The sequence below is a fragment of the Salvelinus fontinalis genome, chromosome 34 (genome assembly GCF_029448725.1).
Source record: "Salvelinus fontinalis isolate EN_2023a chromosome 34, ASM2944872v1, whole genome shotgun sequence".
NCBI lineage: Eukaryota > Metazoa > Chordata > Actinopteri > Salmoniformes > Salmonidae > Salvelinus > Salvelinus fontinalis.
The window spans coordinates 1,120,364-1,133,437 of NC_074698.1; the positions used below are offsets into that span (position 1 = coordinate 1,120,364).

At 48.8% G+C, this 13,074-nt stretch overlaps 1 protein-coding gene across 1 annotated transcript in view; it reads right to left on the reverse strand.

Annotated features, from left to right (window-relative positions):
- Positions 1–13,074, reverse strand: part of LOC129832826 (centrosomal protein of 112 kDa-like) — a 62,972-nt gene that overhangs the window by 18,129 nt on the left and 31,769 nt on the right. The window contains exon 3 of the mRNA XM_055896860.1: positions 3,294–3,383. Within this exon, the coding sequence (XP_055752835.1) occupies positions 3,294–3,383 (90 nt within the window). The remainder of the gene's footprint in view (positions 1–3,293; positions 3,384–13,074) is intronic.

Genomic DNA, 13,074 nt, shown 5'->3' on the forward strand with positions numbered 1-13,074 from the left:
CCCAAGTTGACTGAAGGATCACATGGAACACTCCAGCTGAACGTGGAAGCCTTTTTCTGAGAGACATCACTCTTTCTTTCAGCTCTGTTTCTCACAGGCTGTTTTATAACTCATTTATAATATCGCTCCCTCCTCTCTCTCTTTCTGAATCCCTCTCTGTACAGTAAAGGCCTGTTTTGTCTTTAGACAGGTGGATGGAGGGATGTGAGGAGAGGAGGCTTTTAAAGAGGCTCCTCGCCAATCACACAGATGTAAGGAACCTTTGAAGACGGTGGCTGATCAAACCTAGGCGCCAGGTTTTGGCCATTGACAGACTCAGGATGTAAAACAGTGCAACTGTTCTCTAAAGCATCCGTCAGAGAGAGAGAGAGTGAGAGGAACAATGTGACTTTCCACACAGAGACATGGGTTTCATCTCCACCCTCTTTTAAAAGGAAAATAGGAGTTTTTTGTTGTTCCTGATGAAGCGTTGGATTCCATTTTGAAGCTCCTGAGAGAAGCAGAAGTCTTTTAACTTGTTCTCCTCCTATCCTCTTAAAATGACAACATTTCATCTATATATAGTCTTTAGATTGTGCTGCTGGTTTTGACTTTCCCCCAGCGCTTGATACTGTCTGTCACACACCAAGGTTTTTGACAGCTGCCAGACGAAAGAAACACGGTGTTGACACTTTGAACATTCAAATGAAGTTTGCCACGTAGCTTGAGTTATGCTAATGACGATGGGGTGGGGGTGGGGGGGGGCAGATTGTGCTCGCTGTTGGAAGATTCTGGAGTGACAAAAACCTTGTCAGATACAAGGGGGTACATCAAAAACCACGCCGCTCACAAAGTTTGCGCCTCCACATCTCTCAGTTGCACTCTGAGAGTTCGTTGAGAAACGCTTTGAATTCAAAAACGCTTCGCTGCCTTGAAAAAAATAAAGAGCTTCACAGAGAAGTGACTAAAAAGAGCGATAAGGGAACAGGTCTGTGTGAAATGCTACAATCCAGGATGGGTTAGTTACTAGTGCAGTGAGTTACACACAGAACTGCACAACACCAGGGGCTGATTGATCTGTAAATAACCAGGGTACTTTTGATTGTCTTCAGACAGACTGAACCTCACCGTGAGGTGCAGCCGAGCCGCCATTTTACAGCGGGGAGTCTGAGAGAGCTCTGGAAGAGGCAGGCAGGAAACATCTGTGTGAAGTCTTGGGCAGAGAAGCTGTTTTAGCGTGTGAGATCAGATTACAAAGACATGTCTTGGCAGATAAACTTGGGCAATATCACTGTAAGGAGGCAGAGAGAGTTAGTGAGCTAGTAGGCCTCAGGTTTTATTAACACACATCATTCGCACAGACACACACACAGACATGCGAAAACACACACACGAACACACACATGCAACACACCAGCCTCCGAGAGCCTCTCTCTCCTCGTAAGGAGGTATAGAGAACAGAGTCTCACTATCACTACACTGAGAGGACCCATCTCCAGTCAGACCAGAGCACCAGGTAAGTCTCAGTGAAGCCCATAGGAATGAGTCCACTTTAGACATAGTTATAAGCCAGTCTCCCTGACACAGATTGAGTTTGGTCCTAGACTAAACGCATGTTCAATGGAGAATCCTACACGCCTAACACACCTTTGACGATTTGCATAATGAAAGTCTGTGCAACCTTGGAAAAAGTTCACCTTGCAGAAGTTTAGGTTAAGCCCTGTCCTTTTAACTAGGTCGGATGAGAGGAAAAAGCCTCTAGGACTGGGTCAACCCACCGGCTGGTGGCCCTACTACCCTAGCACCACTGACCCATTCTGGGGAGATTTATGTCCGTCCGACATGGAGCTGTTCCAGCAAAGTGTGTGTAAGGGTCACTGGGCGGCTCCCCAGGACCAAGAGCTGTCTCCATTGGTACATAGCAGCCTGGAGGTACACAGGCCCAGCCAGAGACAGAGAGACCACCAGCCAGCCTGCTACGTGGTGATCACTGCCTTTCTTCTCCGTGTGTGTCAAGGTCAAAGCAGACCTGTGATTACAGAGCTCACTGGGGCCATGGCTCCGGGGCTGGTGTGTGTCTGTGTGCGTGTGTGTGTGCGGTGGTTCAGGATTCCCTCTGAACATTCCTTCCCCACAGTGCTGGCTTTTGAAGCCGTATCTCGAGGAATTTGGAAAATCTCTGCCTCTGAACTAGGAGTTGGGAAGAATAGAGGGGAGAGAGAGGAAGATGTCCTGTTTCTGTTCTATGGGTGTGTGATCTGTGGCAGGGGGTGAAACTGAAGGTTGACGTAGGGGGTTGAGGTAGAGGGGTGAGGTAGAGGGTTTAAGTAGAGTGGATGAGGTACAAGGGTGAGACTGAGGGGTGAGGTAGAGGGTTGGGGGTGAGGCTAATGGTTGGGGGTGAGACTGACAGGTGAAGTTGTTGAGGGGTAAGTCTTAGGGGTGAAGGGGTGAAGTTGAATGTTGAGGGGCGAGTCTTAGGGGTGAAGTTGAGGGGTGAGTCTGAGGGGGTGAAGTTGAGGGGTGAGTCTGAGTGGTGAAGTTGAGAATTGAGTCTGAGGGGTGAGGGTGTGAAGTTGAGGGGTGAGTCTGAGTGGTGAAGTTGAGAATTGAGTCTGAGGGGTGAGGGTGTGAAGTTGAGGGGTGAGTCTGAGGGGTGAGGGGGTGAAGTTGAGGGGGGAGTCTGAGGGGTGAGGGGGTGAAGTTGAGGGGGGAGTCTGAGGGGTGAGGGGGTGAAGTTGAGGGGTGGGTCTGAGGGGTGAGGGGGTGAAGTTGAGGGGTGGGTCTGAGGGGTGAGGGGGTGAAGTTGAGGGGTGGGTCTGAGAGGGTGAAGTTGAGGGGGGAGTCTGAGGGGTGAGTGAGGGGTGACGTTGAGGGGTGAGTCTGAGGGGTGAGGGGGTGAAGCAGAGGGGGGAGTCTGAGGGGTGAGGGGGTGAAGTTGAGGGGGGAGTCTGAGGGGTGAGGGGGTGAAGTTGAGGGGGGAGTCTGAGGGGTGAGGGGGTGAAGTTGAGGGGTGGGTCTGAGGGGTGAGGGGGTGAAGTTGAGGGGTGGGTCTGAGGGGTGAGGGGGTGAAGTTGAGGGGTGGGTCTGAGGGGTGAGGGGGTGAAGTTGAGGGGGGAGTCTGAGGGGTGAGTGAGGGGTGACGTTGAGGGGTGAGTCTGAGGGGTGAGGGGGTGAAGCAGAGGGGCGAGTCTGAGGGGTGAGGGGGTGAAGCAGAGGGGTGAGTCTGAGGGGTGAAGTTGAGATTTGAGTCTGAGGGGTGAGGGGGTGAAGTTGAGGGTTGAAGTTGAAGGTGAGAAGAGGAAATCTGTTACCTGCTCCTGGTTCTCTAACTCTTTGTTCAGTAGTTTCTTCTCAGAGGAGTGCAGCTGCCTCTGGAGATTCTCCACCTTCTCCTGCAGAACCTAGAGAGACAGAAAAGGGAGAGCACATTTGAACAACGGATAATGGGAGAGAGAGAGAGAGAGAGAGATTGGAGAACAATAAAGTTTAAAAAAGAGAGAAAGAGGACAGAGATAAATGACAAATGAACGAGAGCGAGAGATGAAAAAGAAAAAGAGGGGAGAGAAGGCAGAATGAGAGATGTGACTCTCAGATTAACAGTGTATTAGAAGGCTAATGATAAAGTGGTGACAGTCATTATTGGAAAGCTGGGCTCATTACCCAGAGTCATTCACAAGGAGATAGAGGCACACAGGGAATTAACTACTGTTAACTGTCTGGGCTTTAAACATCACACACACGTCTCTTGTGAATACATTTTGGATCATTATATTAGTGCAGTTTCAGATATGAACATTGAACACTACACATGCATTATGAGTGTAGGTTGGGTACCAGATACCTGAGATTAAAACAGTTTACCAGGAATTCTACCAGTGTACACAATGCCCTCCATCTACCGACAGTACTGCTGGGCTGGCATACAAAAACTACTGTATGGCACAAATACCAGTAAAGGAAGGCTTCCAGATCTAAGCAGTGTATTACTTTGCATCCCCAAACTCTGGATGGAACATAAAGGACTAAGCCTTGTTGACATTGGCAGGTTGAAGTGGCCTAAAATCAAATTTTTTGGAATATCAGATTCTAATCTGTTCTTTTTCATGCAGTCTGAACAGCCAAAAAGCTCAAATCAGATATTTCAAGCCAGATTTCAAACCACCTTCGTAGGTGGTTTGAAGACAGATATAAATCTGATTCCTGGCCATGTGACTTGTGTCTAAATGGTCAAATCTGATTTATTTGAGCTGAAGTGGTTTTTAGTTATTTGACATATCTTGTTGCTTGCTAGCTACTCTGTTGACAGTTTGACAAGAACCCCCCCCCCCCCCCCCCCCTCCCTCGGGGGTGGACGTTTTGTTTTTTGTCCTAGCACTACACAGCTGATTCAAATAATCAAAGCTTGATGATGAGTTGGTTATTTGAATCAGCTGTGTAGTGCTAGGGCAAAAACCAAAACGTGCACCCATGGGGGGACCCGGGACCGAGTTTGGGAAGCCCTGAACTAGTTGACTGCTGGGGCTTGCCAAAAACAACTTGTTTTGAGAGTTGGATCATCTTATCATTTGAGGCTTTAAAAGTGTTCTTACACTATGATTCTGAACATTCAAAGCAACTGGGACACGTCCATGGCAGTCACTGTTGTCACCTTAGCTTGCTACGTAACTTCTGAGTGATAGGAACCACTGTCACGTTCCTGACCTATTTCTGTTAATTTGTTATATGTGTTAGTTGGTCAGGACATGAGTTTGGGTGGGCATTCTATGTTTTCTGTTTCTGTGTTGGTTTTTGGGTTGCCTGGTATGGCTCTTAATTAGAGGCAGGTGTTTGGCGTTCCTCTAATTAAGAGTCATATTTAGGTAGGCGTTGTCACAGTGTTCGTGGTGGGTGATTGTCTTCCGTGTCTGTGTCTTTACACCACGCGGGACTGTTTACGGTTTGTTCGGTTTGTGTAGCCTATGTTCCTATTCGTGCGTTTTCTTGTTTTATGTAAGTACGTCGTCTAGGTCTGTCTACACTGTTTGTTGTTTTGTTAGTTTAATCAAGTTCGTGTTTCGTTAATAAAATATGTCTGTTCTCTACGCTGCGCCTTGGTTCCCTCAATACTCCTCCTCTTCCGAAGATGAAGAGGAGGAGGAATGCCGTTACAGAATCACCCACCAAAAATCCAGAACCAAGCAGCGTAATTTGGACCAACGGGGAAGTATACAGGACTTGTGGAGTTGGGAGCAAATATTTAACGGAGAAGGACCATGGGCTAAAGTGAATCACCGTCCATGGGAACAGCTGGAGGCAGCTCGGAGAGTGGAGGAAAAGAGAGAGAGGAACCGGAGTTATGAGGGAACGCGTCTTGCACGGAAGCCCAAAAAGCCCGTGAGTAACACCCAAAAATTTCTTGGGGGGGGGGGGCTAAGAGGTAGTGGGCCAAGGGCAGGTAGGAGACCTGCGCCCACTTCCCAGGCTTACCGTGGAGAGCAGGAGTACGGGCAGGCGCCGTGTTACGCAGTAGAGCGCACGGTGTCTCCTGTACGAGTGCATAGCCCAGTGCGGGTTATTCCACCTCCCTGCACTGGTAGGGCTAGATTGGGCATTGAGCCAGGTGTCATGAGGCCGGCTCAACGCGTCTGGTCTCCAGTGCGTCTCCTCGGGCCGGCATACATGGCACCTGCCTTACGCATGGTTTCCCCGGTTCGCCTACATAGCCCGGTGCGGGTTATTCCACCTCCCCGCACTGGTCGGGCGACCGGGAGCATTCAACCAGGTAAGGTTGGGCAGGCTCAATGCTCAAGAGAGCCAGTACGCCTCCACGGTCCGGTATTTCTGGCGCCACCTCCCCGCCCCAGCCTAGTACCTACAGTGCCTACACTATGCACTAGGCTACCAGTGCGTCTCCTGAGCCCTGTTCCTCCTCCACGCACTCTCCCTGTAGTGCGTGTATCCAGTTCGGTGCCTCCAGTTCCGGCACCACGCACTAAGCCTCCTGTGCGTCTCCAGAGCCCTGTACACACTGTTTCTTCTCCCCCTACTAATCCTGATGTGCTTGCCCTCAGCCCGGTGTCACCAGTGCCGCTACCACGCACCAGGTATAGAGTGGGCTTTGAGAGTCCAGTGTGCCCTGTCCCTGCTCCCCGCACTAGTATGAAGGTGCGTGTCCTTAGCCCGGTGCCTCCAGTTCCGGCACCACGCACCAGGTCTACAGTGCGCCTTATCCGGCCAGAGCCATCCGTCTCCCCAGCGCCATCTGAGCCATCCGTCTCCCCAGCGCCATCTGAGCCATCCGTCTCCCCAGCGCCGTCTGAGCCATCCGTCTGCAATGAGCCTGCAAAGCCGCCCGTCTGCCATGAGCCTGCAAAGCCGCCCGTCTGCCATGAGCCTACAGAGCCGTCCGCCAGACAGGAGCCGCTAGAGCCGCCCGCCAGACAGGAGCCGCTAGAGCCGTCCGTCAGACAGGATCTGCCAGAGCCGCCAACCAGACAGGATCTGCCAGAGCCGCCAACCAGACAGGATCTGCCAGAGCCGCCAGCCAGACAGGATCTGCCAGAGCCGCCAGCGAGCCATGAGCAGCCAGAGCCGCCAGCGAGCCATGAGCGTCGAGAGCCGTCAGCCTGCCATGAGCGTCGAGAGCCGTCAGCCTGCCATGAGCGTCGAGAGCCGTCAGCCTGCCATGAGCGTCGAGAGCCGTCAGCCTGCCATGAGCGTCGAGAGCCGTCAGCCTGCCATGAGCGTCGAGAGCCGTCAGCCTGCCATGAGCGTCGAGAGCCGTCAGCCTGCCATGAGCGTCGAGAGCCGTCAGCCTGCCATGAGCGTCGAGAGCCGTCAGCCAGCCATGAGCGTCGAGAGCCGTCAGCCAGCCATGAGCGTCGAGAGCCGTCAGCCAGCCATGAGCGTCGAGAGCCGTCAGTCAGCCATGAGCGTCGAGAGCCGTCAGCCAGCCATGAGCGTCGAGAGCCGTCAGCCTGCCATGAGCGTCGAGAGCCGTCAGCCTGCCATGAGCGTCGAGAGCCGTCAGCCTGCCATGAGCGTCGAGAGCCGTCAGCCAGCCATGAGCGTCGAGAGCCGTCAGCCAGCCATGAGCGTCGAGAGCCGTCAGCCAGCCATGAGCGTCGAGAGCCGTCAGTCAGCCATGAGCTGCCCTTCAGCCAGAAACGGCTTATACCCAGAACTGCCCCTCAGTCCAGAGCTGTCTCTCTGTCCGGAGCTGCCTTTCAGTCCGGAGTTGCCCCTCTATCATGATCTCCCTCTCTATCTTGATCTACCTCTATATTCTGATCTATCCTTCTGTCTGGTGCTATCCCTCTGTCTTGATTTATCCCTCTGTCCCGGTGCTGTCCCTGTCATGGATGTTACTAAGAGGATTTTGTGGGGGTAAGATATGGGTGGACATTTTTAGGGGTAGATGGAGGCTGGGATTGACTATGGTGGGGTGGGGACCTCGCCCGGAGCCTGAGCCACCACCGTGGTCAGATGCCCACCCAGACCCTCCCCTAGACTTTGTGCTGGTGCGCCCAGAGTTCGCACCTTATGGGGGGGGTTATGTCACGTTCCTGACCTATTTCTGTTAATTTGTTATATGTGTTAGTTGGTCAGGACGTGAGTTTGGGTGGGCATTCTATGTTTTCTGTTTCTGTGTTGGTTTTTGGGTTGCCTGGTATGGCTCTTAATTAGAGGCAGGTGTTTGGCGTTCCTCTAATTAAGAGTCATATTTAGGTAGGCGTTGTCACAGTGTTCGTTGTGGGTGAGTGTCTTCCGTGTCTGTGTCTGTACACCACGCGGGACTGTTTACGGTTTGTTTGGTTTGTGTAGCCTATGTTCCTATTCGTGCGTTTTCTTGTTTTATGTAAGTACGTCGTCTAGGTCTGTCTACACCGTTCGTTGTTTTTGTTAGTTTAATCAAGTTCGTGTTTTGTTAAATAAAATATGTCTGTTCTCTACGCTGCGCCTTGGTTCCCTCAATACTCCTCCTCTTCCGAAGATGAAGAGGAGGAGGAATGCCGTTACAACCACTGCGCACACACCCGTCATTACTATGACAACCAGCATAGCCATGTCACCAAATGACTGCTATCTGAACCATTCTGGTCACTTGTAACTTGCTGTTTGGACAGTCAGTATTCCAAAACGGATTGGAAAAACAAAACTGATTTGAGCATTAAGGCCATCAGTGTGAACAAGGCTTTAGAGGTTTGTGTGAAGAATAGCAGATGAGAGAATAGCGGCGTACAAGAGGATAGGAGAAAAGAACAGAATAGCAGAGAAGAGGAGGATAGGAGAAAATAACAGAATAGCGGAGGAGAAGAGGATAGGAGAAAAGAACAGAATAGCGGAGAAGAAGAGGATAGGAGAAAAGAACAGAATAGCGGAGGCGAAGAGGATAGGAGAAAAGAACAGAATAGCGGAGAAGAAGAGGATAGGAGAAAAGAACAGAATAGCGGAGAAGAAGAGGATAGGAGAATAGCGGAGAAGAAGAGGATAGGAGAAAAGAACAGAATAGCGGAGAAGAAGAGGATAGGAGAAAAGTGGAGAAGAAGAGGATAGGAGAAATTAACAGAATAGCGGAGTAGAAGAGGATAGGAGAAAAGAACAGAATAGTGGAGGAGAAGAGGATAGGAGAAAAGAACAGAATAGCGGAGGAGAAGAGGATAGGAGAAAATAACAGAATAGCGGAGAAGAAGAGGATAGGAGAAAAGAACAGAATAGCGGAGAAGAAGAGGATAGGAGAATAGTTGAGAAGAAGAGGATAGGAGAAAAGAACAGAATAGCGGAGAAGAAGAGGATAGGAGAAAATAACAGAATAGCGGAGAAGAAGAGGATAGGAGAAAAGAACAGAATAGCGGAGGAGAAGAGGATAGGAGAAAAGAACAGAATAGCGGAGAAGAAGAGGATAGGAGAAAAGAACAGAATAGCGGAGGAGAAGAGATAGGAGAAAAGAACAGAATAGCGGAGGAGAAGAGGAGTGTAGAGGACTGTTTTCCTCTCCTGCTGTAACTGATAGCAGTGGAAAGAAAGAAAGGCTTGGTTCCTGAATGCGACTCAGAACCAGATGTCTCACACACACGTGTTAACTTCACCTTCCATTAGGCCTCACGAGAACCAGAGCACACACACACATGCACACGCACACACACTAAGTCCACTGGTATGGGTGTTGATGGTTTGATGGGGGCTGTGTGTGAGGCAGAGAGGCACTGCTAAGCATCAGCATTATGACACTCCCTGCAGTGTGTGTGTGTGTGTGTGTGTGTGTGTGTGTGTGTGTGTGTGTGTGTGTGTGTGTGTGTGTGTGTGTGTGTGTGTGTGTGTGTGTGAGAATGAGTAAGGCAGGTGTTCCCATCCATTCCCATGGTTGAGGGAAATATAGCTCAGGTAATAACCATGACTGACTGGTGATATACAGTCCATCCACTTAACATAAATGACTAACATCATGTAGGTTTACCATGAACTGCAGCTCCTGGGAAGCACAACCCTAACACATTGAACACAGATCACGAAAAGGCTAAATGTTGGGTAACACTTTACGTACCTACAAAGTTATTACTAACTTTGGTTAACTTAAGATAGTGTTACATCAAACTATCTTTCTTTAAACTGTCTATCCCTTTGCACAATATTATGAGACAACAACAGACGTCAAAAACGAGTGCAAAGATCTGAATTCAAAGCCCAGTCAAATTTCCATGGTTGAAAGTAACTTTAGGAATGATTGATGCGGCCGCCAGCACACATTCCGCTTCCAAGAAGTGGTTCTGTTTATTAATGCATTAAAAGGATCTGTCTGCTTTCCGCTTTTTGAACTGGACCCTTCCTGTTCTAAGTCAACACTGTGTGTCGCCCAAATGACACCCTATTCTCTATCTAGTGCACTACTTTTGACCAGAGCCGCGGGCAATTCCCTATGGGCCCTAGTCAAAAGTAGTGCACTAAATAGGGAATATGGTTCCATTTGGGACTCTCCCACAGACTCACTGGATGAGGTGAATAAGTGTATTGGCAGATGAATATGATACTGGTTGATGTTATTCTATTAATCAGGCTCTGTCTTCTCCAGTCACAATCCTCTCTGCTTCCTTCTGATCACGTCAAGCACTTCACTCCAACTGACTTGTTTACAATTACCATACAACTTCAATCAGCCGGGCATCGGCACACGTTTCAGCAAATAAACGGCTGTTCCAAATAAACGATGGGTCTAAATGGGTAACGTATACGTTGGGAGTCAGGAAGCAGATGCAGAAGGTGAGTTTAAATAATAAGAAAAGGCAGATAAACAAAACAGGAGAAGAGTACTGAACGTGACCAAAACCAATACTGTCTGATGAGGGCACTGAGGGCTAAATAAAGGGAGAGTAATCAAGGTGATGATGAGGTCCAGGTGTGCGTAATGATGGGGAGCAGGTGTGCGTAATGATGCTTGCCAGGACCGGTGGTTAGTAGACCGGTGACGTCGAGCACTGGAGCGGGAATAGGCGTGACAAAACTGTTTACGAGCTTACCATGGGCACAGCTCTGATATTCTCACGGTCATGTGCATTCAAATGTTATGTTATTTTATTCTGTCATCGTTGCTAGCCATGGTGCCACCAAAAAATGTATGGTGCTGAGGCACGAAAATGGGGGTGTATGATAGTGTACGCTAATAATTGGGAAGCAAGTACAGGGAGTGAATTTAATAAATAAACAAACATGGAAAAAAACAAGAAACACAAGTTGCGTACAGACATGAAACATATAAACAGAAACAATAACACCTGAGGAAAGAACCATAGGGAGTGACAGATATAGAGGAGGTAATCAGGAAGGTGATGGAGTCCAGGTGAGTCTCATGAGGCGCACGTGTGCGTAACGATGGTGGCAGGTGTGCGTAATAATGAGTAAACTGGCGACAACGAGTGCCAGAGAGGAGCGGGAGTAGACGTGACAGATAGGCAGCCTAGTCTTTACAAGTCTGATTTGCTTATCTTTGGTATTATAATGTTTATATTGGCCATACTGGCCACAATAAACAGTGTGGTAGTCTTTTCAAAATGTTATTGAGCAAAAGCTATGTGCATTAAGGAAATAGAAGCCTGTCTCTAATACGCGCCGGTTGTGTTAAGTGATTAAAGAAAATAAACGCCCAAACTATTAATTGAAGTTTTACGGTCTCCAACTTGCCTCGCATTTCATCAGTTCAAGATTGTTTGATTGCTAGTCTAAGGCTTGAACTTATTAGCTTCTGGTCACGTATTACTGTAATGTGTTGTGTTCATGGACTTTGTAGCATGGTTAATATGAACTGTGTGATACATCATCTATGTGATGTTACACACAGAGGTTATGTGTGAGGTGACAAGCCTCTGGAATAGGAATAGCAAGGGTGTAGAGAACGAAACTCTCTCTCATACACACACACTTTTCCCCCTGAGGATAGCCCAATTACCCCACCATGTCACCCCCCCCCCGCCCCAGGCATGACAGACCCCCCCTTCCCCATTCCCAGCACCATGACACAGCGTTTCCTGAACGTCTGAGTGAAGGCTTCTGGGAAGAGATGAAGAGCGTGCTGACTGTACTCTGATCTCTCTTTCATCTGGTTGATGAAACACTACAGGGCCAGAGCATCACAGCACAAGCGCATCAGTCCAGGAAGGAATCATTAATAGATGCATGATAATGAATGACTCCATGGCTTCATAATGGAATCACTGTATGAATCCTCCAGGCCTCTTCACTGATCACCATCACATACATGTGTCTGTGACAAATAACATTTGATTTGATCCATCCTCATCATCTCCTAAAGTAAAAAATCAGGGATAAGTCTCCAACCACGCCCTATTCCCTATGTAGTGCACTTCTTTTGATATCTGGTCACACTACTTTTGACCTCTGATTAAACATAGTGCACTATATATTACGGAATAGGGTGCCATTTGAGAACAAGAGATGGTCTGTCTAGGACAATAGAGTTGCAGTATCTGAATATTGTTCCTTGATTGTTCCACAAAAATTATATAGAATATAAACACAAGATACAATAGAATAGATCAAATTCAACTGTTGTGGAGGATATGGGTGATCCTTCCATCCAGACTCTATACTACTGTACCATAGCCTGAGGACCAGGAGAGTCTCTCCTCAGTCTGGTTACCCCAGTGATCCTGCTCTCCCGCTGGGCACAGATCTCTAGGCTCAGCCTCTCACTGTTCTGAAGGGATAGGACTGGATCAGGGCCTGATCCATGGAACCGTATTGAGAAGAAACATCCTCCCCATTCCCAAACCTGCTCCCACTGCACAGATCTCACCCAGACCCCACCCCTGGTTGATCCTAGATACACCTTAGATACCCCATCTGTTTCCCCCAAACTTTGAAGATGTGTTATGGTTTGAGCCTCTCCCAGATGCTACATCTGTGATCCATCTCGCCCTCTCTCTATCTTCATCTCTCTCCTTCTCTCTCACACACACTCATTCATTCTCTCCATCCCTCCCTCTCTCCTTCTTCCTCTCTATCTGCCTGTGAATGTGTGATTTTCTATGGAGGATAATTCCAAAGCGTCTCCAGATGGGTTAGGGTGATATGGTCTCAGCCATCCAGACTGGAATCAACAGACGTGGCAAATTCTATTTCCTGAGGGAGAGGATGAGGGGGGAGAGGTGGAGGATGAGGAAGGAGAGAGAGGGAAGGAAGAGGAGGAGCGGTATAGGGAGATGTGCGAGGAGAAAGTGAGAAGATGGAGAAGAGAAGGGAGAGGGAGAGAGAATGAAGGGAGAGGAGGAAGAGGAGGACGGCAGGGCCACTGCTGGAAGGGCCTTCTCACCTCTGTATCAGCAGTGTACTTCTCTCTAAAGTGGAAGTTTGGCTCAAAGTATTACCTCACACACATAAACCAACACTCCTCAAAACATTACCTCACACACATAAACCAACACACTCCTCAAAGCATTACCTCACACACATAAACCAACACTCCTCAAAACATTACCTCACACACATAAACCAACACTCCTCAAAACATTACCTCACACACATAAACCAACACACTCCTCAAAGCATTACCTCACACACATAAACCAACACACTCCTCAAAACATTACCTCACACACATAA